Source organism: Dromiciops gliroides, chromosome 2, assembly GCF_019393635.1.
Source record: "Dromiciops gliroides isolate mDroGli1 chromosome 2, mDroGli1.pri, whole genome shotgun sequence".
In the NCBI taxonomy this organism is placed as follows: Eukaryota; Metazoa; Chordata; class Mammalia; order Microbiotheria; family Microbiotheriidae; genus Dromiciops; species Dromiciops gliroides.
Window position 1 is genome coordinate 545,923,182 of NC_057862.1, and position 21,341 is coordinate 545,944,522.

At 37.5% G+C, this 21,341-nt stretch overlaps 1 protein-coding gene across 5 annotated transcripts in view; it reads left to right on the plus strand.

Annotated features, from left to right (window-relative positions):
- Nucleotides 1-21,341, plus strand: part of FBXO16 (F-box protein 16) — an 81,940-nt gene that overhangs the window by 21,809 nt on the left and 38,790 nt on the right. For all 5 annotated transcript variants that reach the window (XM_043985262.1, XM_043985265.1, XM_043985261.1 and 2 more), the window contains 2 exons: nt 5,060-5,195; nt 19,033-19,068. In XM_043985262.1, coding sequence (XP_043841197.1) covers nt 5,100-5,195; nt 19,033-19,068 — 132 coding nt within the window. In that variant the 5' untranslated portion in view covers nt 5,060-5,099. The remainder of the gene's footprint in view (nt 1-5,059; nt 5,196-19,032; nt 19,069-21,341) is intronic.

Below are 21,341 nucleotides of genomic sequence, written 5' to 3' on the forward strand. Positions count from 1 at the left end.
GTAAACCCATCTGGCCCTGGGGATTTTTTCTTAGGGAGTTCATTAATAGCTTGTTCAATTTCTTTTTCTAATATGGGTTTATTTAAGGGTTTTATTTCTTCTTCAGTTAACCTGGGCAGCTTGTATTTTTGTAAATATTCATCCATTTCATTTAGATTGTCAAATTTATTGGCATACAGTTGGGCAAAATAATTCCTAATTATTGATTTAATTTCCACTTCATTGGTAGTAACATCCCCTTTTTCATTTTTGATACTGGTAATTTGGTTTTCTTCTTTCTTTTTGTTAATCAAATTAACCAATATTTTATCTATTTTATTGTTTTTTTCATAAAACCAGCTCTTAGTTTTATTGATTAATTCTATAGTTTTTTTTCTTTCAATCTTATTAATTTCTCTTTTGATTTTCAGGACCTCTAATTTAGTATCTAATTGGGGATTTCTAATTTGTTCTTTTTCTAGCTTTTTAAGTTGCATGCCCAATTCATTAATCTCCTCTTTCTCTTTTTTATTCATGTAAGCATTTTGGGCTATAAAATTTCCCCTAAGCACTGCTTTGGCTGTATCCCATAGATTTTGGTATGTTGTCTCATTATTGTCATTTACTTGGATATAGTTATTGATTGTTTCTATGATTTCTTGTTTGGCCCATTCATTCTTTAGAATGAAATTATTTAGTTTCCAATTGATTTTCATTCTACTTTTCCCTGGCTCTTTCTTACATGTAATTTTTATTGCATCATGATCTGAAAAGGATGCATTTACTATTTCTGCCTTTCTACATTTAACTATGATGTTTTTGTGCCCTAATATATGGTCAATTTTTGAAAATGTGCCATGTACTGCTGAGAAAAAGGTATATTCCTTTCTATCCCCATTCAATTTTCTCCAGACATCTATCATGTCTAACTTTTCTAGTAATCTATTCACCTCTTTCACTTCTTTCTTATTTATTTTTTGGCTAGATTTATCTAATTCAGAGAGGGGGAGATTCAGATCTCCCACTAGTATAGTATAACTGTCTAATTCCTCTTGTAACTCATTTAACTTCTCCTTTAAGAACTTGGATGCTATACCACTTGGCGCATACATATTCAATATTGATATTACTCCATTATCTATAGTACCTTTAAGCAAGATGTAATTTCCTTCCTTATCTCTTTTAATGAGATCTATTTTTGCTTGTACTTTGTCTGAGATAAGGATTGCCACCCCTGCTTTTTTTACTTTAGCTGAAGCATAATATATTCTACTCCAGCCTTTTACCTTTACTCTGTGTGTATCTCTCTGCTTCACATGTGTTTCTTGTAAACAGCATATTGTAGGATTCTGGTTTTTAATCCACTCTGCAATTAGCTTCCGTTTTATAGCAGAGTTCATCCCATTCACATTCACAGTTATTATTACTGACTGTCTATTCCCCTCCATTCTATTTACCCCCTTTGTACTTTCCCCCCCTTCTTTCACCCTATTCCTCCTCACCGTTTTACTTCTTACCCCTGCCTCCCCCAATCTGCCCTCCCTTTTTATCACACCCTCTCTTTTCTTTACCCTTTTCTCCCTTGCTTTTGTCCTCCCTTCTATCAGTCCCCCCTTTCCCTTCCCCTTTTGCTTCCCTAAAGAATGAGTTAAGTTTCTTTATCCCAATGAACGTATATGTTATTCCCTCTTTGAATCAAATCTAATGAGAATAGGGTTGAAACAATGTTCACCCCTCCTTTCTTTCCCTCTATTGTAATAGGGTTTTTTTCACCTCTTCATATGATATAATTCATCCCCTTCCACCTCCCCTTTCCTCTCCTCCCCATAGACTCCCTTTTTAACCCCTTAAAAATTTTTTTTGTATCATCATATCAAAGACAATTTATATTTATACCCTCTGTAAAGTCCTTCTCTCTGCCCAAATACATTTACACTTCTTAAGAGTTATGAATATTATCTTCCCATGTAGGGATATAAACAATTTAACCTAATAGGGTAACCTTTTTTTTTTTCTCCCCCTCTGTTTACCTTTTTAAACTTCTCTTGAGTCTTGTATGTTGAGATCAAATTTTCTATTCAGTTCTGGTCTTTTCACCAGGAAAGATTGAAAGTCCCCAATGTCATTAAATGTCCATCTTTTCCCCTGAAAGAAAATGCACATTTTTGCTGGGTAATAGATTCTTGGCTGCAATCCAAGCTCCTTTGCCTTCTGGGATATCATATTCCAAGCCTTGTGGTCCTTTAATGTTGAAGCTGCCAGGTCCTGAGCAATCCTGACTGTGGCTCCATGATATTTAAATTGCTTCTTTCTGGCTGCTTGGAGTATTTTCTCCTTTATCTGATAATTCTGGAATTTGGCTACAATATTCCTTGGAGTTTTCCTTTTGGGGTCTCTTTCAGGAGGTGATCGGTGGATTCTTTCAATGATGATTTTATCCTCTGATTCTATGATATCAGGGCAGTTTTCCTTAATAATTTCCTGGAATATGGTGTCTAGATTCTTTTTTCTGGTCATGGCTTTCAGGCAGTCCAATGATTCTCAAATTGTCTCTCCTCGATCTGTTTTCCAGATCAGTTGTCTTTCCAATGAGGTATTTCACATTTTCTTCTATTTTTTCATTCTTTTGATTCTGCTTGACTGATTCCTGGTGTCTCATGGATTCCTTATCTTCCAACTGTCCAATTTTAATTTTTAAAGCATTGTTTTCTTCAGTAAGATTATGTACCTTTTTTTCCATTTGGCCAAGTGAATTTTTAAGGCACTGTTTTCTTCAATGAGATTATGCACCTTTTTTTCCATTTGGCCAGATGAATTTTTTAAGGCATTGTTTTCTTCAATGAGATTATGCACCTTTTTTTCCATTTGGCCAACTGAATTTTTTAAGGCATTGTTTACTTCAGTGAAATTATGCACTTTTTTTTTCTATTTGGCCAGTCAATCTTTGTGCTTCCTTTTCCAAGCTGCTGATTCTTTTTTCATAGTTTTCTTGTTTTGCTTTCATTTTTCTCCCCATTTTTTCTTCTACCTCTCTCAATTGATTTTTAAAATCCTTTTTGAGCTCTTCCAGGAAGGCTTTTTGTTCCTGAGACCAATTCACCTTCCCTCGTGAGGCTTCACATGTAGGCAATTTGAGGGTATTGTCCTCATCTGAGTTTGCATTGGCTTCTTCCCTATTGATACAGAAGCTTTCAATGGAGAGGGCTCTTTTTTGCTTCTTACTCATTATTGCAGCTTATTTATTTATTTTTTAAGTTGAGGTCTGCTCTTGGGGTACCAGAGTCCCTGTTTTGGGCTTCTTGTGCAGGGGTATAGGTGCTGTGTGACCGGCTTTTTATTCTGAGGCCTTTATGGTGTCTGGGTGCACTCGGCCAGCCAGGTGCCCACTCCTGGTGTCCGTTCCCGCCTGACCCATTCGTCACCTTCCCAGCTGGTGCAGGTAGGTTTTTCCACTGTCCTTCTTGGCCACCAGATTTTTGAACCAGGTTCCAGGGGCCTCAGTTGTTCGGCTGCGGCCCGCAGCTCCTGCTGACTTGCCCTGACCCCCTCGGCGCTGGGTTGGTGCCCTGCGCTGGACCTCCCTTTTGCCCAAGTCAGACCAACCTTTTCCTGAAGTCTTCTAAATTATCTCTGGTTGGAGGACTGTGTCTCTCTGTCCCTTTGCAGGTTCTGTAGTTTCAGAATCCGTCCAGAGGCTTGATTTAATGTTCTTTTTGAGGGAACAGAAGGAGAGCTCAGGCAGTTTGCTGCTTCCTCTCCACCATCTTGGCTCTGCCTGGTATTTAGCTTTTAATAAAATATTTAAATAAAAATTCCCATTTTGAGTTGTACCTTTTTTTGGTACCTTTTTATAGAGCAAACTTAAAAAAAATTTTTTTTTTTGCGGGGCAATGGGGGTTAAGTGACTTGCCCAGGGTCACACAGCTAGTAAGTGTCAAGTGTCTGAGGTTGGATTTGAACTCAGGTACTCCTGAATCCAGGGCCAGTGCTTTATCCACTACGCCGCCTAGCTGCCCCCCTAGAGCAAACATTTTTGCTATGGACTTAGGGGGAAATTTTTATGTATACAATGTGTCTCAAAAGTCTTAATGTGGGGATAGCTAGGTGGCACAGTGGATAAAGCACCAGTCCTGGATTCAGGAGGACCTGAGTTCAAATCTGGCTTCAGACACTTGATACTTACTAGCTGTGTGACCCTGGGCAAGTCACTTAACCCTCATTGCCCTGCAAAAAAAATTATTTGAAAAGTCTTTATGTAATTAAAAAAATTTTTTTTAACTTTTAAATAAAAGTTTGAATTCCAAATTCTAGCTCTTCCCTCCTCCCCTCCCTGAATCAGTAAGCAATCAGATATAGGTTATACATGTGGAATTATGTAAAACATTTCCATGTTAGTCATTTTATATAAGACTCTAGTGTAATTTTTTTCCTTTTTTTCTTTTTTTTTTTTTTGTGGGGCAATGGGGGTTAAGTGATTTGCCCAGGGTCACACAGCTAGTAAGTATCGAGTGTCTGAGGCTGGATTTGAACTCAGGTTCTCCTGAATCCAGGGCTAGTGCTTTATCCATTGTGCCACCTAGCTGCCCTAGTGTAATTTTTAAAAGCTTAAAACTGCACTGACTTTTGAAAAACCATTTATGTGTGTATGTATACCTATTTATGTGTATAAACACATGCATATATACATACACACATTTTAAAGGCAAGTTGCAGGGAAATTTCTGAGAAACAACTCTAAGTTCAAGTATTAGTATCATAAGCTCAGAATGACAGAATTTTAGAGTTGGAAGGAACCTCAGAAGCCATTTATTTTATCCAACCTATGACAGAAAGGAATCACCACTAGAAGATAGATAGAGTATTCTATGTGATCTACTATATTTTTGTAATTTTTGTAAAATTCTCTTTAATGAAAAGTAAGGTCACCATATACTTAAAGGTGTCTTCTATTTTGGTCAGTATGATATGTCCTTGCCTAGTATAGAACCTGATTTAAAACTGTTTAACTGCTAAAGGATTGTATAGATTTTATATTAGTCATTGCATATTATAAATATAATAGGATTCATTTTTTAAACAGGTCTAGTTTTTCTTGTGGAAAAATATCCTCTTATTTTGAGATGGCATTTGCACCTCCTAAAAACCTAGATGGTCCCAAAATGCAGACAAAAATGAGTACCTGGACACCTCTAAACCATCAGCTCTTGAATGAAAAGGTAAGTGTGTATGGGTGTATATCTATATTCAATCATCAAAAGGTTTTTTATTTTTTAAGTGCTAAAGCTAATGCTATTAAAGTATGAATCCAGGCAGTGTAGGCTTGTGTAATGGTGATCAGATCAAGCATCAATTTGAATCTTCCTCGTTAATCATCTTGTTGGCTTTTAACCACTATTTTAAAACGATTTCTTTCAGCCTTTTAACCTTTGTAGAAGAATATTCTCCTTTCCACAGTGGGGTGGGTGACTGAGTTTTGCAGGAGGCACTACCAGACCAGGGAGCCAGAGCAAAGTGTGTTTGGCTATAAATGTGATATTTTAAGCATTCTTATATATAACATATAAAAATGCAAATATCTGTGTGAATTGCTTTTAAATTGTAGACATGTATTGTATGGATATATGTACTCCACATAGACACGGAAGCATGAAGATATCCAGGATCCTTAAATGTAGACAATGAGACCTCTTAGCCAGGATAGGTAGGTGATATCTAGGAGGTGGAGTGTTGCCACTAGCTTTGTTGTTGTTCAGTTGTTTTTTCAATTGCCTCTGACTTTTGTGACCATGTTTGGGGATTTTCTTGGCAAGGATACTGGAGTGGTTTGCCATTTCTTTCTCCAGCTCATTTTTCTTATAGATAAGGAAACCAAGGCAAACAGGGCTAAATGACTTGCCCAGGGTCACACAGTGCAACGATTGGAATGACGCCACCTCCTGGAGACTTACTGTAGAAGAGTTCCGCCCATGAAGCGAAGGTCTTTGAGGGCAAGACCAGGAGTCTTTTCTTTGGCGTCAGGAAGTGACACGGGCTAGTGGGAGGAGGAAGGAAGAGACTGGCGCTCAGTCTGGCTCTTTCCTCTGGACTCTGGTGGAGAAGGGAGCTAGAAATGTGCTCTCCCTTTAATAGATAGGAATCTAGGCCTTTCTCTCTCTCTTTACCAAATTCTTATTCTCCTTAATAAATGCTTAAAAGTCTAACTCTTGCTAAAGCTTATAATTTATTGGTGACCACTCATTAGATATTTTAGACAGACTAGCTAGAATTTTAGCCCTTAACAACAGCTAGTAACTTTGAGGTCAGAATTGAACTCAGGTCTTCCTGACTCCAGACCCAGCACTTTATCCACTGCACTACCTAGCTACCTCTATATTCCTCAAGCATGTAGAAAGGTGGTATGTCACTGTTGGCACAAGCCTACTGATGTCTCTATTGTAGTCGTGGGATAGACTTCTGTCTAAACTCTTATTCTGGTCATGGTTTTCAGGCAGTCCAATGATTTTCCAATGATCTCTTTTGGATCTGTTTTCCAGGTCAGCTGCTTTTCCAAGGAGATATTTCATATTGCCCTCTGTTTTTTTATTCATTTGGATTTGCTTTACTGTGTTTTGGTTTCTCATAAAGTAACTAGCTTCCATTTGTTAAATCCTAATTCTTAGACAATAATTTTCTTCAGAGAGCTTTTGTATCTCCTTTTCCATTTGGCTTTTCAAGCTGTTGACTTTTTTCTCATGACTCTCCTGCATCACTCTCATTTCTCTTTCCATTCTTTCCTCCACCTCTCTAAATCTTCCTTCTATCTCTCCTACTTTCTCTTCAAAGTCCCTTTTTATCACTTCCATGGCCTGAGACCAATTCATATTTTTCTTGGAAGCTTTGTATGTAGGGGCCCTGAGGTTGTTATCCTCTTCTGAGGGTGCACCTTGATTTTTCTTGTTGCTAAAGAAACTTTCAATAATTCTCAACTTTCTTTGCTTACTCATCTTGCTATCTTTTAGTTGATTTTTAACTCCTTCTTACAATGGGGCCCTACTTCCAAGCTACACTGTCTCAAGCTTCAGAGGGTCTCAGGTGTTTTGGTTTGAGGGAGGGCAGGTTCTTTTCTCACCTGGCCTGTTCTCTTGTTCAAAGATAACCTCAAGTATTTTGCTAATTAACCAGCCAGCAGAACTTTGTGGGCTGTGGCGGTTTTTAGCTTTGATGAGCCTGTACCCCTCCCGACCTGGGCCTCCAGCTGCTCAGGATTTCTTCCTGGTTCCCTGCTGGGGTGAGATAGCCACGTTCCTCCTTAGGTTCCACAGGCACCCGTTTATTCCCCCCTCACCCCCCCAGCCCCTGGCCAACCGTTTAGCCCTCTCCCCCTACTGTGAGCTTAGTTCCAGAAGACTATGGTGCTGCAACTGATTTGGAGGGTTGGGGGTAAGTTCCTCTGGGGCAGAGTGCCTGGGGTCTGTGTCACATGATCCTGTGTCACAGGGTTGGACTCTACTTGAAGCCCAGCACAGCCCCCTTTAATCTGACTTTGGCTGTAAAACAATCTCAGCCAATCTTTTGTGGGTTTTGCTGCTTCAGGGGTTATTTTATTGCTGTTTTGGGGGTAATTGTGTCAGGAGCTCTGTGTGATTAATTTCTTTCCTCCACCATCTTGGCTCCACCCCCAGAAATCATGGGATAGACTTCTAAAAGTTGCAATGTCCCCAGTGGACACCAGAAGGTGTTCAGCTTGTACATTTGTAGATTAATCCCCTCCTACCTTTGCCACCCTCCTGTAGCTTCAAGCAGGATCTTGGTTCAAAATTAAATATAGAAAATAAAGTGAAATATTATTTAAAATAATTAAATATGAAATTTAAGGTCTTTCTACAGTTCTAGAGCTCCCTCCCCTTTGTGGGCTTTCCTATTTCAGGTCATGACTCCCCTTACACTCACAGGACTCAGATATATAATATACTATTATTTCATAGTTTATTGAACATAAAGAAAAAAGGAAGAAAAATGGGTAACATACTCTTATGTGGAGCCAATTCTCTATACAGCCACCTCATAAATTAGGTAGAATTGTAGATAAATACTGGGCCTGGAAAGATCTGAATTCAAATCCCACTGATACTTCTGTGAGCTCTCCTAGCTCTGTGGTAGGGAGGTGGAGGTGGGAAGCAGGGAGAAAAGCCACTTAACTTCTGTTTGCCTCAATTTCCTCTACTGTAAATGAGAATGATAGTAGCACCTACCTCCCAGGGTTGTTGTTCAGATCAGATGAGATCCTATTTGTGAAGGGCTTAGCACAGTGACTGGCACATAGTTGGGGCTTTAATCAATGCTTCTTCCCTTCCTCCCCTCTTTCTTTTCTTTCTTCCTTGCTTTTTCAGATCTTCAGTGGTCCCCAGATCCATTGGTTCTACAACTTAGAAAGGAGGAGTGAAGGGATGAGGTTATTTGTGTTCAGGGTTCCAACTCTTGTTCATAGATCAGAGGCAAAGAAAGGGGAGAAGACATCAGAAATCAGTCTCTTCTCTGCTCACTATTAGATTGGCTTATAGTCTTAGTTCTCAGGCTTCCCTTTGTGGTTCTCACCTCCAGCTGGCTCCAGGCTCAGACTTTCTTCCTCTTGTGCTTCATCAGTCTCAGTCACTGACCAATCCAGTCTTGGGTCATGGTTAATAGAGGCCACCACAGCTACAGTCCCAGCTGTTCCAGCATACATCTTAGATAGCTGGCAGTCCCAATCCAATGGCAGCTGCCTGCAGAGAGTTACTTGTTAATCAGTGACTCTAAGAAAAGAAAGTCAATCTTATATTCCAACATGCATCTCTCTCTCTCTCTCTCTCTCTCTCTCTCTCTCTCTCTCTCCCCCTCCCTCTCCTTCCCTCTATGTATGTCCCTCTCCTTTCCTCTCTCTCCCTCCCTCCCTCTTTCTCTTTCCCCCTATTGCACAGCTCCCTGCTCCATGTCCATGAGAGGCCCAGTGAGTAGGAAAGAGTAGTCAGCCTCTTGGATGTGCAAGTATCACAAGAAATTCTCTTCAACTCTCTCTACCCCATTATAACCCTGGACCCATTGAAAAATAATAATTAAGAGATAATGGCAAGGCATGGACATAGGTTGCATTCATTTTTTTCTAAATAAAATATTATGTTCTCTTTGGGCCCTAACTCACTGCATATTGAAAAATGAAACAAAGTACTCAGTGAAAAACTTTTCAGGAAATAAATGGGTTGGTTAGTTGCAAAGTCTACTGTTATTGCCAGCTCCCTGTTAGGCCACAACTGACCAGCAGATGTCATTGTGGTAATATCCCTATTACTGTTGTTCAGCTGCTTAGTTGCTTCAGTTTTCATATCCCCATTTGGGGTTTTCTTAGCAAAAATACTAGAGTAGTTTGTCATTTCCTTCTTAAGCCCATTTTACAGATGAGGAACTGAGGCAAACAGGGTGAAGTGACTTGCCCAGGGTCACACAGCTAGTAAGTGCCCAAAGCCAGATTTGAACTCAGGAAGCTAAGTCTTCCTGATTCCGAGCCCAGTGCTCTATCCCCTGTGCCACATATCACTGAAGCATAGCAAAAAATGCACACAGTGTGGTTTTTTAAACTATTGCTACTACAAACATTATATTACTACTACTGGTACTACTATTACTATCACCACCTTACATTTCTATAGTACTATTATTTATAATACTATATGTGTATATACGAGTATTTATAATGTAGTACTAGTATTTATAATACTATATGTGTATGTAATACATACATACATACATATATATATATATATATATATATATATATATATATATATATATATATATATATATATATAAAATTTTACAAAGTACTCAGGCAGTGTGGAAAGAATATTCAGTTCAGAGTCAGAGGATTTGTGTGTGTGTATGTGTATGTATACACACATATATTCAAAGACTAGATTTGCTACATACCACCTGTGTGACCTTGGATAAGTCACTTAATCTCTCTTGACTCTGACTGAAGTAAAATGAGGGCATTCACTGGACTAAATATCTCTGAGGCTTCTTCCATTTCTAAATCTATGATCTCATGATTTCAATTAATTCTAACAAAAACCTGTGGTGTAAGTAGGGTAGACATTCTAATCCTTGTTAAAAATATTTTTCTTGATAGATGAAAGTGAGATGAAGGAATATTCAGCCATTAATGATTATTGTCATTTTGGAATCCTGTTTACTTAAACTTTGTCCTCCTCCTAGTCTGTAGTAATTGTCACGTGATGAAATATATAACTGAACTATCAACAGACTAACCTAATTAGCATAGACTTTTGATTTAACAGCAGGCTCAAAGCAAACTGTGATATAAACAGAAAACTTGCCTTCAAACATAGACTCAATGAAAGCAGCAGCAGCATAGGGACTGTGTAAAATTGTAACATGATTTTTCTCTTGCAGAATGGATTGTTGTGAGGTTGTTCAGATTCTAAATTTAGAGGATTCTTGTTGTTATAGTTTGTCCTTCCTTCTCAAAGTAGACCATGACATTGGGAAGTGATATCATGACTTGCAATGAATTGGATTTAATGAGGGAGGGCTGTGCAAAGTCACCAGCCTCATTATCGTCTCCAGAGCCTTGTGGGTCCAGTGGCAAGATATAAATCAGGATGACTGGAGATGGATCCAAATGTCTGAAGCAATTAGGGTTAAGTGACTTGCTCAGGGTCAAACAGCTCATAAGTATCTGAGATGGGATTTGAACTCAGGTCCTCCTGACTCCAGGGTCAGTGCTCTATCCACTGCACTGCCTATCCAGAATGAAAACAGTTCTAAGTTTCCTTTGTAGTCCACAGTTGAGGGAACTGTATTGAAAATTATCAGTATCTCTTTGAAATCAACTAAGGCTCGAGGTTTAGGAAACACATTCTCAGGGGGAAAACCATAATTCTTCAGTAGAATAAAACTAATATGATCATTATGATCATACCAACTCAATAACAGTTTCACAATCACTTATTAAATGCCTATTATACACAAGACATTGTGCTTGGTGTTGGGGGAACAAAGATAAAAAGCAAACCCTTCATTCCTACCTCAGGATGTCTTGTTTAAGGTCTTTGTAGAGGCAAGGAACCTGAATAAAATCAGAATCCATTAAAAATCAATTCCAGATAAAATGAATTCTTTGTTTTCTAGAATGGTTACATGGAGAGCTACTACATTAACTGCCAATCGAAATAAATTTAAATACAGTAAAATATACCTAACTTTAAAATTATACTGGATACAACTTAATCAGAAAGGACTTTAGGATCTAGCTGTACAGTCGAGATCATTGTCATTTTACTAAGTTTATGTTTGGTTTGTGAAGCTAAACATCCCTCTCCCCCGGCTATTTTTTTCTTTTTTGAGGTACAATTATTTCGATTTAAGTAGGTGCTTCCAGGTGAAAGGTGGTGCCTTTGAAGTTCAAAGTAACATTGATACATAACAAACTTTTCTCTGGTATTAACTCCTTTTTGTAACTTCTTAAAATTCTTCAGTAGGAGTCTGTTTGGAGTTGTTGGAATTATAGTAATTGACTTTTGTATAGCATTTTTTAAAAAATTTTTTAAGTGAGGCAATTGGGGTTAAGTGACTTGCCCAAGGTCACACAGCCGGTAAGTGCCAAGTGTCTGAGGTCGGACCTGAACTCAGGTACTCCTGACTCCAGGGCCGGCGCTCTTATCCACTGTGCCACCTAGCTGCCCCTTTTGTATAGCATTTTAAAGTTTACAAAGCACTAACACTGGGGCTAGGTGGCACAATGGATAAAGCACCAGCCCTGGATTCAGGAGACCCTGGGTTCAAATCCAGCCTCAGACACTTGACACTAGCTGTGTGACCCTGGGCAAGTCATTTAACTATCATTGTCCCGAAAAAAAAAACAAAAACAAAAACAAAACAAAGCACATTAACATAGTTAAGCTTTACAACACAAGTGAAGTTCATAGGTTATTGTCTCCATCTTACAAATGAAGAAATGGAGATTCTAGAGTTTAAGTGATTTACCTATGATGACATTGGTGCTGTCAGAGGTAGAGATGAATCCTACATCTTCCTAACTTCAACCTCAGCTGTGCTCCTTCTCTTTGCAAGTAATATAAAAGGAAAAACATTGAACTGTAAGTCAGGAGACGTGAATTCTATTTCTTGCTCCCCCAATAATTTTTTGTGATCTTGGGGAAATCACTTAACTTTTTTAGGTCTCAGTTTCCTAATTAATCAATTAGTAGGTACTTATTAAATACCTACTATGTGAAAGGTTCTGTGTTAGGTGCTAGGGATATAGAGAGTAAAAAAATCCCCAAAACTATCCCCACCCTCAAGAAGCTAACATTCTATCAGGGAAAGCATATGTATGTGTGTATCTACATATACACATACACATGTGTAATGTCTTATATATGTATATGTATATTTGTATATGTAATTACAAAATACATACAAGGTATTTTGAGGGTCTTGGGGGAGGCACTAGCAATTTAGGGGATCAGGAAAGGCCTCATATAGAATAATAAAATGGGACTTAAATTGAGTCTTGAAAAAACAACAAGGATTCTAAGGGGTGGAATAGGTGAGAGAGCATTTCATGCATTGGGAACAGGCAAAGGCACAGAGATGGGAGAAAGAATATCATGCATGTGGAACAACATGGCCAATTTGATTGGATTGTAAAGTGTCCAAAGGAGAATAATGTGTTCATGGAAGCTAGTAGGTGATCTGGGGCCAGGGTTTGAAGAGCTTTGAATGCCAAAGAGAGAAGTTTATATTTGGTCCTAGAGATGATAGAGAACCTCTAACACTTATTAAGTAGAGGGCTAGATATAGTCACATGTAGGATTTAAGAAAATCCATTTGGCAGCCTTGTAGAGGATGGATTGGAGTGAATCAGGAAAGAATCAGGAAAGGGAAACCAATTAGAAAGCTATTTCATTGGTTCAGGTAAGGGTGATAAGGGCTTGAATCAACATGGATAGCTTGGTGGCTGTGAGTGTAGAGAGGCATATGCATACTCAGGAGATGTTGTAGAGGTAGAAACTGCTCTTTATCACCACCACCATCATCAACAACAACAACAATAAGATTGCATGGTATCTATTTTGCATTATATATGTTCACATTTATCTCTGCTGATTGAATGTAAGCTCCTTGAGGGCAGGGACTATTTCTTTCTATTTGGACATATGAAATGATAGATTGAACCAAATAATTTCTTAAGGTTGCTTCTAGTTCAATGATTACATGGCTTTTTGGAGCTTTTTGTTCCTTTTTCATTCAAATTACAGATACGTATCAAGTATATAACTCAGAAGAACCTTATTAAGTATTTTGTAAGAGCTCACACTATTCTCAAGCACCTTACAAGCTAGTTGGACAGATGTCTTTACTAGAAGACATGAAAAATATGACCATGTACACAATGGTGTGTCATTGAATGCTGTAGGAGTTCAGAGAAGAGAGAAATCGCTGGAATTTTTGGAATAGACAGTGATATGGTCAGATTTCTCTCCGCCTTAGGAAAAATCCCTTCTTTTAAAAAATTTTTATTTAAAAATTGTTTTTAATCCCTTCTTCTTCTTCTTTTTTTTTTTTTGGCGGGGCAATGCCCAGGGTCACACAGCTAGTATTGACCCTTGACACTTCAAGTGTCTGAGGCCGGATTTGAACTCAGGTCCTCCTGACTCCAGGGCCGGTGCTCTATCCACTGTGCCACCTAGCTGCCCCTGATTTTTGGTTGTAATCCCAGTTCCTTTGCCCTCCAGAATATCATATTCCATGCCCTCTGGTCCTTTAATGTAGAAGCTGCAAGATCTTGTGTTATCCTGACTGTAGCTTCACAGTATTTGAATTCCTTTTTTTTTTTCTAGCTGCTTGCAATATTTTCTCCTTGACCTGGGATCTCTGGAATGTGGCTATAATATTCCTGGAAGTTTTCCTTTTGGGAGGGAGGATTCTAAAGAAAGATAAATAGGCTTAGGAGGGGTAAGATACTGGGAGAGAGGTGGAATGACAGGAAGGTATGATAAGATAAAAGAATTTCAGGGTTCTTCAAATAAGTAGAGTTGTTATGGGTGATAACAGGATCAAGATATGACCATGATTATATATAGCTGAGGTGAAGTAAAGAACCAGGTGTTGGAAGTTGGAAGTTGAATAGATTAAGGAACAGAGTGGATTGGCATTTGAAGGAATATCAACATGTATGGTGAAAAACCCTAGTAAAAAAGCAAGAGTTGGAGTAGAAAGGTAGAATATAATATAGCCCCAAACTCATTGAGAATAGAGGGAGAATATTCTTGGGGTCAGTAGATAACAGCTACTAGGATCTGGATTGGTTGAAAAATTTGGATAGAGTGAACCTCAAAGGAGAAGTTGAGTCGATGGACTAATGAGCAGCAGCTGGAGAGTCTGTCTGGAAGTGGGAATGGAAATGGAATATTCTGATTTCCCCCTACCTCAGGTAGTTCTAGTAGGAAAGGAAAACTTTCAGGTTAATTTGAGGTCAACAACCATATGGTAGAGGCAGCCACAAAGTAGTGGATAGAGAGCTTCAGGAAGACCTGGGTTCGAGTCCAGTTTCTGACATATAGTAGTAGTTAGGCAAATCATTTAACCTCTCAGAGCCCCTGGCAACTTTCTGAGACTATTAATTGTACAGCAGGTGCCAAGTTCTGGGTGTTTCTTATACCAGTGAAATTACAGGTCTGGTAAAAAAAAAAAAAAGAAAAAGAAAAGGAAAAACAACATATGGTAGAGACAGAGATATAAATACTGACATATGTTCATTGTATTCTCTCTCTTCTAAGATATACAAATATATTAGCATATTCTCTATCATATTTACTCTCATTGATATGTATAATATATATGCATTCCAGTAGATGCTTAGATAAACATCTACTCATAAATACACAAATGTACATATATCTGATTCTCAGATGCTCTCATGGAGCTATGGGTTCATTGATGTGGGTATTATTTCTCAGGATGCAGATAACAACATATTTATGTCTATATATGAAACAAAGAAATACACACATATCTTTAGTTGCACATGTGAAAACACATGGGCTTGGAATTTAGAGATGATTAGTTAGTGTAAAGAATATGTAGAGTGCTGGACCCAAAATTAGGAAGGCCAGAGTTCAGATTCAGACTTAGATACTAACTAGCTATGTGATCCTGGGAAAGTCATTTAACCTCTTTATGCCTTAGTTTTCCTCATCTGTAAAATGAAGTTGATAATACTATCTTCTTTCCAGAGTTGTTATGAGTATAAAATGAGATATTTGTTTCCTTATCCAATCTTTCACTTTTTCATTTTATTGGATTATTTAATTCATTCACATTTAAAGTTACAGGAATTAAGTTTATCTTTTCCTCCATAATTTTGTATTTTCTAAGTTATAATTTTCCCGCCTCCTTTGCTATAAACACAATACTGTGCTCTTTCAAGTACTTTACCTTAATTTTTTTTTAGGATGGCCCTGTTCCCACTGGCTGTCTTCCCCTTACCCCTTATCTTCTTCTCCTGTTTGTTGTGCCTTTCTTTTTGGGGTTTTGCTTTTTCTCTCCTGTTTTTATCTGGCTATATATCCCTCCTTTTTCCTCTCAATTAATCAAGTAGGTTTTTCCTTCTCCTCTCAAATAGTCTTGTTTTTTTTTATTTAAAAATTTCATTTTTGTACCCCTTTCCAAAAAAATTTCTCTTACTCTTTTCATTATCTACCCTTCCTTTCTCTTTTGTGCCACTTAGGAACATTATGTTGTTCCATGTTCTTCTGACATTCCATCAAGTGTTGGATCATTTTCCTTTGTTTTGCAGTATTAACTCATAGATGCCTGAACTCATTTACTAGATTCAAAGACCATCTTTCCTTCTGTTGTTAAAGTTTTCCCTGTTAATTTATATTCAATATATTCAATATAAATTATTGAATATTATATATTCACATTATATTCAATTTATATTTCATGCTAATTTATGTTCAAGGTCTTTGAGTTTTCTTCTTCATGAGATGTTCAATTATATCTATCTCCTTCCCCCTTTTCCCCCTCATTTTCCTTCTATTCATTTTATTACTCCCTCCCTTCTGATGCCAGTTTCCTCTGGGGCTGGATCTCAAAGTATTCCAACCTCTTCCCATGCTGCAATTCACAGTTCACCAGCCTAGGTCTCTCCCCCAAGTGACTTTTGGGTGTTCAGAACTGACCTCAGATAGATACTGTGCTCTTTCCCTCAGGGTTAGTGGAGTGCTGCACACCCCTCCACCACCCAATAAATATTGTCCTGTACTGTTGACCTGTCCTACTTTCTTGGTTCCTCATTTCTTTGGCCCAACACCAGCAGTTGAGAGAGCTGCCCTGCTAGAGCTATAGAGTTGTCCACCCCACACAACAGTAGTTCAGAGCTTTGGGGTCCTAATGCCACAGGATTGTGGTTCTGGCAAGTTTTTGCTCCAGAAGGGTTGCAGCCACTCTGATTGTCTGTTATATGGCCTTGGCAAGGTTCTATAGCCTGAAGCCAGGTTCTTAATAGCACTAGAAAGAGGGAAGGGAGACCATGGTGTTGGGATGGGTTTCATTGTTAGTCTGTGTGTTAGATCCTTGTTCATGAGAGGGGGAAAAAGGTTTACAAATAAGCTCAGGGTTAGTTCATGGCTTTGGATTGTTATTTTTAAAAAATCTTCTTTTGGACTCTGGGTATCCTAGACCATGGAAATAACTGATGTTGCTTTATCTTTGACTCATAATTTACTTTTTGGAGAGTTTTAAGAAGTCATGGAGATCTAAGAAAATATCTAGTCCTCTATCTTCTTCTCATATGACTCAGAAACTTTTAAAATTAGATATTTGTAAAATGCTTTGCAAACCTTAAAGTACTATATAAATGGCAGTTATTATTTCAAAAATATAATAATTAATATAATAATCACATCTAAATAGCACTTTATAGTTTAAAAAGCAAATTGCTCAAAACAACTTAAGTAGTACAAATATCATACCTACTAGAACTGCAAAAATAGCAACAAAAAGGGAATTAAATTCAGTTCTGGTCAACAGGGAAATGGGCACTCATATCATTGGTGGTACTGATGACTGGTGCATACAGTTTGGAAAGCAGTATGGCCTTCTACAATAAGAATCAGAAAATTAATCATACCTTTGACTGGTTTGCTAAAGCTAGAAAAGAAAAAAAGAAGCCTCTCTATATAGAAATATTTATAACTGGGTTTTTTTGTTATAGTAAAAATCTTTAAATCTATGTCATAATTTTAGGGGATAGATGAATAAATTATGACATGTCAATGTAATCGAATATTATAGTGCCATAAAAATAACTGCAAAGCATATAAGGAATTTGCAAAGACCTACATGGAGTAATACGAAGCAAGAATAACAACTACTTACACTGATTGTAGCTATATAAAGAGCAAAAAGCAGGGCAAGGGGGTGGCAGAACTTTGGGTGGGTGGACTTGGAAATGGACTGACAGAATAAGTATATCCTTTGTTTGTTGATTCATTGGTTTAACTTTCTTCAATGCTGGGAGTTTATATAAAATGTTGTTTTAGACCTTATAGAACTTTTATTATCTTCATTGATGATTATTAGGGTTATAATAAAGATATAAAAGAAAAAGTGGAAAAAAAAGGGAAAAAGTAAAGTAACCAACAGAACAGCCATGGGCTCTCAGGGCTTCCTTTTCATATATCCATTTACTAGAATTGCTTTTGGGTGAAACATAGATGGCTAAAATGTAAGCAGTCAGAGAAGGAATGAGGAAAATAATAACGGTAATAATAATAGGTGGTATTTATATAGGTTTGTCAAATTCCTTATACATATTAGCCTGTTTTATCCTCATAACAACAACTCTGAGAGGTGGGTGCTATTTTTATACCATTTTACCAACAAGCAAACAAGTAGATAGAGTTTAAGTCACTTGCCCAAGGTCATAGAGATAGTAAGTGTCTGAGGCAGGATTTGAACTCAGATTTTTCTAATTCTAAGTCCAGTATCTACTGCACCACCTTGCCATCTGGATAAAAGCAAAAGACCTGGATATTCAAAAGTTGGATAACATTCCTTGGATAATCATCACTTGACTATATTGGATATTTTGGTGTCCTTTCAAATAAAAATCAATTGAAAAATATGTATTTAATACCTGTTTTGTGCAAGGTACTATATCTCATGGCCTTCATATATTCTCATCATTGGGGTTTAAAAAATGTTTTTAGACATCATTTTAGTTTTTCTTATTTCTTCTTTTGTTGGTTTTTCTCCTCCTTTCAAGTTCCTCAATTATTCTCCCTTCACTATTTCATTTAAGGTCAAAGGTCTTTGATTTAAAGAGGGAAGAGATTATAAAGGCCAACTGCAGTTTCTTTCCTTTTCTTCAAAAATGTATGACTACTAGGGGCAGCTAGATGGCGCAGTGGATAGAGCACCAGCCCTGGAGTCAGGAGTACCTGAGTTCAAATCCGGCCTCAGACACTTAATACTTAACTAGCTGTGTGACCCTGGGCAAGTCACTTAACCCCAATTGCCTCACTAAAAAAAAAAAAAAAAAGTATGACTACTGATGTTGATTCTGATGGCGATGCTGATGCTGAAGCTGATGCTGCTACTAATAGAAAATTAGATTTGGAAATCAACCTGGACCTTAGACATCATCTAGGCTAATCTTCTCTTTTCCCTCCTAGGAATCTGATCTAGAATACCCCTGACAGGTGTTCTTTATCATCCAACCTCTGCTTGAAAAACTTTTCTTTGATAGCAGCTGCTATCTCCAGAACAGCTAAGGGTAGAATCTGTATTCATATACATGATTGAATCTTTTAATTCCCATGACGGCAGTGAAAAGTATACAGTAATAGATTGTTAGAACAGGGCTAATCATTCAGCCCAGCCTCTTCATTTGGTAGCTGAAAAGACAGAGAGGACCATCTCACTGAGACTTTTTTTAAAGCCTTTTAAAAATTATGTTTTTATTGCATGACATACTAAATCACACTCTTCTTTATTTGCTTATCCTAGATATTTGAAGAAAGAAGAATCCTGCTTGGAAAATGGGTAACCCTGTAAAATATGCATATTTCTAGAGCTTAAGTAAATGTAATTATCTTAAACTATGGAATTCAAGACTTCAGCAGTGACTTAAAGTAAGAGTCCCTCATTTTTAAAGGAGTGGATCACCTTGAAAGTGTTACATCCCTTGTGAAGATCTCTGCACTAGCCTTTTGACAGCAATTAGTAATGCTGGTGATGAGCTCAAATTTTCTATCTTTAATACCTTGAATAGCTTTGAATTATGGGACCTTCTTTACCTATTCACATAAAAGCAAAAGGCATACCCTTTCTGTCAATGCTTATGCTGAGGAACAGTAAGTAATTGCTCATTGGAATGCCCCCGGGCGAGTCATATACTTCCTTTGGGGGGATGAGTGGCTCCAATGAGTGGCTCATCTTGTCGTTCAATTGAGATTCCTAAAACATGGGCCTGGCCATACCATCTCCCTACTTAATAAACTCTAGTGGCTTCTAATTATCTCTAGGATATACTACGAACCTCTTTGTTTGACATTTTAAAGCCCTTCACAATCTGGGTCCAATTTACCTTTTCAGGTTTATTGTCCACTACTGCCCTTTATACACTCTACAATTCAACTAAACTGGTCTACCTGTTTCCAATATACAACCATTCCATTTCCCATCTCTGAGCTTTTGCACAGGCTGTCCCTCACCCCAAATGCCTTCCTTCCTCACCACTGCCTCTTAGAATTCCTAGCTTCCTTAAAATCTCCTTTGAAATCTGTAGCTTAATTGTTATGAGGCCCATTCTGATACACAGTTGCTAGTTCCTTATTTTACCTTCTCAAATTACTGTGTATCTATTTAATAATTCCTTATCTTTGTACATGTTGCCCCTATGCCTACCTCCCACCTCCCACTCCCCACCAAAAAAAGACTAAACTTTTGGGGAACAGAAATTACTTCGTTTTTATCTTTGCATCCCTAGTCCCTAGTTCAATTCCTACACATAGCAGGTGAATGATAAATGCTTGATGCATAAATTAATTTTTTGATACTCAGATCCCAGGATAAGGAGATTTATACAAATTATTTAGGATTTGTTTTTATATGATTAATTGTTATTTTAACAAAGTTGTTTCCCTTCTTTTGGACCTTTAATTAACTTGATTCTAGTTTCCAAAAGCTTACTATGCAAGTTGATTTATCTAGAATGAACCACTTGGGTTAAACACCCATTCTATTTAGTTTTCATTTTCAAGGATAGGCCTAAGTTGATAAAGAGCTGGGAGTCTGGGTCTTCCAACTGCTCAGGTAGATCCTATTATTCTCTTTCATGTCATGATAACCAATTCTCTTTAACTAGTATCTGTTGTTTATATACTGGTTACCTGCTCATCCATTCATTTTCTTTTTTACCCACTTACCAATTCACTCTCATTCATTTATACATGCATACATACACACATAAATATATATGTATACCACTAGATATAATAGCATGTATAGATTGTTTTTAAAGATGTTTTCTATTTATTTTGTGCTATACTTTTTTTTCTCTTTCAAGGGTGTGTGTATTCTTCAACACTTCAAGGATCAATGAGTCCATCTGTGTGGGTTCTCCCTCCACCAATGCAGATTGTAGCTCCTCTATAACATAACAGACTCCCAGAGTATTGAAAATTTTGTCTCTTTGCAGATAATTTAATGATGGACCTCTTAACTTAGCTAGGCTGGGTTTAGGTAGGCTGATCCTTAGTCCCATATTTGAAGCTCTTCTAACAAAGGTAGTTTTGTTTAGCCTTCAAGAACTCAGGTTAACCTCACTGCCTGAATGAGATATTAGAGTAAGACTTTAGTCCTAATCATATATGATGTTTATATGAATGTGGTAAGAAGAGGCTGAATTTGGATTCAGGGGACCTGGATTCATATCCTGATTTTGATGCTTATTGCCTATGGGACATTGGAGCAATCCCTAACCTTCACCTATAAAATGATAGGGCTGGATCAGAAAACTTCTAAAGACCCTTCTAGTTCTAGAACTATAATCCTCTGACCTTGAGAGTAATTTAGGTTAGAAGATGTTAATTATAGTTATAGATTATGGTTTCATTCATCATCTATCCACTATTGATGTATTTGACATTCACAATCATATTTAATATCTACCATACATACAAATATCAACTTAATCTGCAATAGTTAACATCATATGTAATATCTATCATATTTAATATAACTTATTTATAACTTATCATATTTAATCTATCATATTTAATTAGTTGTAGTGTAAAAATGTGTTGTAGAGTAGT